At 37.0% G+C, this 7,382-nt stretch overlaps 1 protein-coding gene across 1 annotated transcript in view; it reads left to right on the top strand.

The window, feature by feature from the left end:
* The window catches only part of LOC117103468 (protein CASC1-like), a gene marked incomplete at its 5' end in the record, with an annotated part of 68,483 nt that overhangs the window by 17,926 nt on the left and 43,175 nt on the right, over positions 1 to 7,382 (top strand). The window contains 1 exon segment of the mRNA XM_033244022.1: positions 112 to 283. Within this exon segment, the coding sequence (XP_033099913.1) occupies positions 112 to 283 (172 nt within the window).

The following is a 7,382-nucleotide window of genomic DNA, read 5'->3' as shown; positions in this document are numbered from 1 at the left end:
TATATTTAAGTGATATTTGTTTTAAGATATTTTTCTTAAATTCCATGTTTGCTTCATAATCCTTGATTATGGTAACTGATCCTGTTTAAAATTGTCATTAATGTTTCATAGTTGCTAGTGACAAGTTGAAATTTGTTAAGTACCCTACTAGTAGTGAGAGCAAGCTGAATGCTACTTTATCTGGAACCCTTCCTATGGGACAGACCCTGGATTCCAAGGCCATTGCAACTGCAGCAGCTGCTGCCGAGACGCTGGGTGCACCTCCAATAGGTGTCACTTTAAGGTAGGATCGCTAGTTGTGTGTTGTGTACATTCGACCTGTGTAATGGTTGTTGTTGAAGTGAGGAACTGTCAAGATCACTTAATGTCCTGTGATACTGATCTTCTAACATAATCACATCTGTGCTCAGTTGATGAGAAGCCACTCTCTTTGCATTAGTCAAATGTGCCAGTATTTATCTCATCATTTTGATAACAAAAGTTAACATATTTACAGTTTCTAGAACAAACCCATATGTCATTTTTGTACTACATATAGGCAATATTTGAGGCTTTATTGACAGTACATTATATTCATTGTGTTGTTTGTCTGTAATTTCTTAATGTAGCTCTTTAGAAAAGGCTCTCAAATTCTAAGTGGTTGCATTAAACATTTAAAATTATGGGAAAGCCTGCAATCATAATGCATTACATAGAGGAACCAATTTAATATTACTAAATAGAATCTTGTATAAGCCACTTGTATAAAACATAGAGAAACCTATGTATATTACAATCCTGTATATAGCATTACTAGAGAGATCCTATGTATCTATAAAATTGAAAGAGGCTGCATAGTGACAGATTAAAATCAAAATCAAACAGGTTGTAATCTACCTCATTCAGTAGATATATCTGATATAACTTTTTTAAGCATAGCCCCATCCCAGGTATATTGAGCTTTGATATAAAACTGGTGAATAGTAACAAAGATATCACATAATACACTCACATAGGCCTACAGATGGCAAAGCAAACTCTAAAATCTAAGTCACTGCTGATTTAATATACCACAGAGGAAACAAAGGGCTCTTCCAATATCCAAAAGGGGAAAGGAAACATATAAATACCACCTATTTGTTGACAATATTTTTGGTTTCGAATTTTGTTCTATAAAGTAGGAGAGATTTTTGATACTTACTGTAAAATTTATTTAATAAATGCTTGGAAAACTAGACAAGATAAATCTATGATTACACTACGCTCAAACGCTAAAACGATGTTTCTTCGGCAATTTCGTTATTTAAAACATTGTTTTTATACTACATAAAATAATACCTATATTTCGAAAATCTGAATCTCTCCTAATTCCGAATGTATTATTCAGTCCAAACACAAAAATCAACGTCTTAAACTAATCAGTTAACAAAACAACAAGCATAGGCCTACCAGATGCCATGAAAACGAACTGTCATGCCATGCCATGGAGATTATAGAGTACCAAAGTCGTGTCGTCACAACGCCAGGTAGTGCCCTCTGTTGCCAACCAGACATTGGTTACCGTTCATTACGCATGAATGCCTGCATAGGCTTTCTGAAATAAGCATCTTAAGTCTAATATTTTACCATCAGAATGTACTAAAAACACAAAAAGCTTGCATTATATTAGTTATCGAACACGCATTTAATCATTAATTATAACACTTACAAAGAAAAATTAAGATACAAATTCTTAATAATTACGTTAGAAATTGGGATCAATGGTTTGTGAATAGAGAAAATGGCATCGGTTGAACGCATTTTGTGTTGCCGATAGCAACAGAGTAGTAACACGTGGTATCGTGACATAACATTGTAGTACTCTATTATAAATTAAGATGACACACCAGAGTGTTAAACAAAATTAAAGTTACCGTAAAACTTACACCAGGAAAAAACTCAAAGCATGTTTCACGCCACCAACACACTCCGAAAAAAATTAACCAATTGGAGGGCAGGGTTTTGGAGGCGCGGTCTCTGCCCTTAGCAAAGTGATAAATAGAAATTTAACGAAATTAAGAACTTGAGTGCTATTTCCGAGTATCTAGACGTGTAAATTTTACAAAATTGTCTGACCTCAGCTTCCAACCATGGTGGGGCAGAGGTTATTGGAGACTCGCGCCGTACCAACCAATAAATGCTTCTGCCACCTCTGATTACGGATGAAATTTGCGGAGAATGAAATTTAAATTTGTTAGATTTATATTTATCTCTAAAATAAAACCATTAGGGTTTCTTTATTTGTTTAAATAAATCTGTTTAATGAAATCTTCATCGTCTTACACTGAGCTTGTTCCTTTGTCACGCACTATGAAACTTTGAGGGATCTGATGTTAACCAAATCAAAGCACGCGCTTGCACGCCACCACCGCACTCCCGAAAAAAATACATAAACCAATTGGCGAGCGGAGTTTCTGAGCCACCGTCGCTGCCCTCAGGAAAGGTTATTGTGATGACAAAAATGTGTTGTGATTAGAAAAGAGTACACAAGACCGAAAATGCATGTCAACAATATAAAAGCATCAATTTTATTAGTTCCTTTGTGACCTTAGGTCACAATGGAACTATTGAGATGATACAGATGTGAAATATGTGAGTGAGATGTATGGCCACAACATGTTGGTATGTTTGTAAACAAATAGGCTCCTAAACGGTGCTTCACAGCGGGTATACCCTATAGTTATTGGTGAACATGCAAGAAATGTTTGTTTTTTTGGTTAGATAAAAAATGTAAGCCATACACGATAAAACATATACCCCCACCACTATTTTTTTAGCTGTTTTTTAGGGCAAATTTTGATTTGTGCATGCATAAGAAAAAAATTGCTCCATGCTCAAACTAATTACAAGTTTAGAAAGTATAATACATACTCCGAGTATTGAAATGCACGCCATCGTTTTGGGATTCAATATTTCAACATTAATTATGTCATCATCAGGAATGGAAAATTATCCATATTAGCAAGCTTATATGCACTAGTACCAAAAGTGTTTAACCAATCAAAACATTACCTCTAGTAGGTGACATAGCAGTGATTTAAACAAAAGATCAAAGCATTCTTACTCTAATGATCAAAGATACCTACAAAAACAAAGAAAGCTCTTTTGAAGCTCTAAACCCATTGTTAAGCAAAGGGTGTAGTCTACTTATAGCGAACGCTTCTTTAAACAATAGGAGAGACCAGTTTCGGGAGCTGTCAATAATGCTAGTACTAGAAAATATTAAACCTAATTCATTACTTACATTACAGACGACATTATCATTTTCAAGTATACCCTGCAATCCTAAAACAAATTGGAATGCCTCACAGTTTTTAACATGATCAAATATAACACTATCAGATCGTGAAGAATGTTCTTTAAGTCTAGTTATTAAGCACCTATCTGTCTTACCAATATAATCACTATTGCAGCCTGGACATTTAAAATAATAAACAGAACTTCTGTACTACTTAGGGGTTTGATCCTTAGTAGATATAAAATGAGAAACATTTATATACTGCCATAAAGTTATGAATTTTACCTCTTTAATTAAGTGTTTCTTTACCTTATTTAAACATCTACGTAAAATGGACTCACCTGGTTTTCCTAGATAAGGCAATCTAACCCAAATCTTAATCAAGCTATCATCAGTAGGCCTATGTATACATTTAGGTTCATTTAATTTATTAAGTACAACTTTTAAAGGGTACCCATTCCAAGACATAAACTTCCTGATGTTACTAAGCTCTGTTTGAAGTTTATCAGGAGTACACAATCTGTGGGCTCTAGAAACTAAACTACGAATCCAGGAGATCTTATGGTTCCATGGAGCAAAGCTATCATAATGGACATATTGACCTGTATGTGTATTTTTACGATATATGCTCATGCTTTCTACACTGTTGTTAAATTGTAAATCCAGAAAGTGTACTGTGTCACTGTTTTCAAATGATTCAAAAGTAAAATTTATCTGTCTACGAAAAGCATTGAAGTAGCTTAGAATTTGCGGGAAATCATTGGGCTTACCTAATACTAGCGTGTCGTCAACAAAACGAGTATAAAACTTAATAGTACCTGATTCAATAAGTTTAGGAACAATAGACTCTTCTAGTTCAGTCATTAAAATATTAGCTAAAACTGGGCCAAGAGGCGAACCCATTGAGACACCATCAGTTTGTTTATAAAATTTGTTATTACACGTAAATACAGTTTTAGTACAGCATTCTCTAAGTAGTTTCCTTAGCGAATTTTTCTTAAGGTTAGTAGATATCAGAGTCTTATTGTAAACCCTATCAAGAATTATATTAACTACCTTAGTAAGGGGAACATTTGTAAACAGAGATTCAACATCAAAAGATACAAATCGGTAACCTAAATTATATAAATTGTTTGGTATAGCTTTAATGCGGTCAGCAGCATCAAAAGAATCTTTAAGAACAAAATCATTAACCGTTAGAGGGCCTAATAAGTTTGATAAGAACTTAGCTACTGAATAATAACAAGTACCGGTCGTGTCAATAATAGGTCTTAGGGGTGGAATATTATCAAAATCTTTATGTAATTTAGGTAGTCCATGAGCTCCAGCAGGCATGGTTGATACTGGACGAATTTCTTTGTATTCAGTTTCAGTTAGTTCATTTCTATTAAATAGTGTCCGGAGGTAGGTTTGTAAGGAGTTAAGCTGCGTGGTTAATGAACAGTTAGATAGTTTCTTAAACTAGCTGAATCAGAAAACAAGTTCGTCATAGATGTGATGTAATCAGTTTTCTTCATTATCGCAACACCATTTCCTTTATCAGGTTTAAGAATTACATACTTATTACGTAAGATTTTTAAAGTATTAATACGTTGTTATTTTCTAGTACTAACATTATTGAAATTCCATATGTTGGAATGTTGGGAACTGAAGGACGATGGCCAGGTAAAGTCAGCGCTATATGGGCAACTCCACGTATTAATGATATCCCATTACGCATGGAAGTAGATACCGGATCAGCGGTATCTGTCATCTCAACAGTAGATTATCATCGCATGTTTTAGCATTTGAAAATACAAGAATCCCAGATAAGACTAAGAACTTAAACGGGGAAGAAGTAACACCAGATGGAGTATTAAACGTAAACATTAATTATCAAGGTAAAGAGCACTATGGGCGTCTGTACGTTGTTAAACATGGTAGACAGCCTTTGTTTGGATGCGAATGGCTGACACATTAGGTTGGATTGGCAAAATATTCTAGCATTGTCAGAAGAAAACCCAGATATCAGTACAGATACAAAGTTGGAAGCATTAACCCAAGAGTATAGTGCATTATTCAAAGATGGAATTGCCGAATTGAAAGGTATAAAAGGGAATGTGATCCTTAAAGAAAACCTATTGTTTCTCAAAGCTAGGCAAGTGCTGTATGCTCTACGACCGAAAGTTGAGGCGAAACTAGAGAATCTAAAACGATAGAAAAAAATATCACCTTCAGTGACTGGGCTACACCCATTATGCCTGCACTTAAAAAAATGGAGGCATCAGATTATGTGGAGATTTTAAAGTGACTGTTAATGCAAACTTGAAGGTAGAACATTTTAATTACCCACTACCCAAAATTGAAGATGTGTTTGCCACGCTAGGTGGCCAAAAGTTCAGTAAGCTTGATTTAAGACAAGCCTACCTGCATATGGTAATGAATGAGGAATCAAGCAAGCTACTTACCCTTAATACACACAAAGGACTTTACAGAATAAACCGATTAGCATTTGGTGTGGCTTCTGCCCCTGCAATCTGGCAGCGGACAATAGAACAAATTCTCTAGGGAATCCCCAGAGTACAGTGTGTGTGTTAGATCTAAATCTCTATTAAGTTACTCATCAACGCCTGTTTAGCATCTGGATGAGTTTGATGACATGATACATTAGTTACAGGTCGGGGTGATGTGGAGCACCTTAAGAATCTAGAGAGAGTATTCAGAGTTCTCCATGAATGTGGCTTCCTGCTTAATGAGAAGAAATGTCAGTTTTTCAAGAAGAAAGTCGTATTTTGTGGACATGAAATCGACACGCATGTTCTACATAAAACCCAGGACAAAATTAAGGCAGTCCAAAATGCACCACACCCAACTAACTTTATTCAACACAGTGAACAACCACACCGAGAGAAGTCGTCTGCGACATGGTGTCTCGATGTCCAAACTGTCCTCATTTGTTTCCAAACAAAGTTCCACCCTCATATTTCCTCAATGAGTCTTCTTGGTGGTTTAATATTACGCTTAGGGCAATTGACTCTCTGTTGTACGCATCGTGCGTTATCTGGGCTCTGTGCGTCGCTATCCTGGTTCGCTTATTAACCGGTACTGCTTCAGTGTCAGTGATACATGCCTCAACGATTGAATCTTCTGTAATGTCACTCTGTAACAATGTATCGTGTAACTGAACGATGTGACGCCTCCACACTTCACCATCAATGCCCACCTTGTATGACAGGGGACCTGTTTGGGCAACGATTGTACCAAGTGACCATTTTTAAGTGTTATTTCGATAGTCCCTGACCATCCTTCCATCGCAAAACTGACGAGCAGCTTCCTTTTGACGCGTAATCTTCTGCTGCCTGTCTTACTGACTGACTTAGGTTTGGCTTTATTAGACTCAGCCTCGTTCTAAGATCACAGCCCATAAATAGCTGGCAAGGTGTGACATTTATAGTAATGTGCGGTGTAATGCGATAATATAGTAAGAAGTTGCTCAAGCGCTTGTCGATGCTTCCAGAGCCTCGACACTCTCATACTCTGCTTGAATGTTTGAACTAACCGCTCAGCGAGCCTGTTTGTTCGTGGATGGTACGGTGATGACGTGACGGATGCCATTAGCTTTCATGAACTTATTAAAGTGATCGGACACAAACTGTGGCCCATTTTCAGAAACCACACATCTAGGAATTCCATTCCTGGCAAAGATGTCTCGTAAAACCTCAATGGTTTTAGCAGCTTTAGTCGATTTCATTCTGATGATCTCTGGCCATTTAGAATAGGCGTCCACTGCAAGTAGAAACATGCAGCCTTCAAAAGGTCATGCAAAGTCAATATGAATGCGTTCCCATCGTTCATTCGGGTACTCCCACGGATGGACAGGCACTGCTTTAGGATTACCTTTAGTGAGTTGGAATACTACATGGCCGGCGGAAGCGGGGGGCCGGGGGCCCCCACTTTTTGGTAAAAAATATATAATGTCTGGAGATTTTTGTATGATCTGAAATGCCAAAAAAGGAGGAGGGAAAAAGGAGGAGAAGGATGGGAAAGAGAATGTTTATCCAGTACCCGACCGATTTACATTTTCTCGCAATTCATATTGGTGGATCTGGGGGAGGGGGTCATTGGTCCTGACCCACTCCCCCTCCCC

This window comes from Anneissia japonica, unplaced genomic scaffold (assembly GCF_011630105.1).
Source record: "Anneissia japonica isolate Jap-2015-1 unplaced genomic scaffold, ASM1163010v1 scaffold287969_len279043_cov187, whole genome shotgun sequence".
In the NCBI taxonomy this organism is placed as follows: Eukaryota; Metazoa; Echinodermata; class Crinoidea; order Comatulida; family Comatulidae; genus Anneissia; species Anneissia japonica.
Note: the sequence above shows the minus strand (reverse complement) of the source record. Positions and strands in the feature narration are given on the sequence as shown.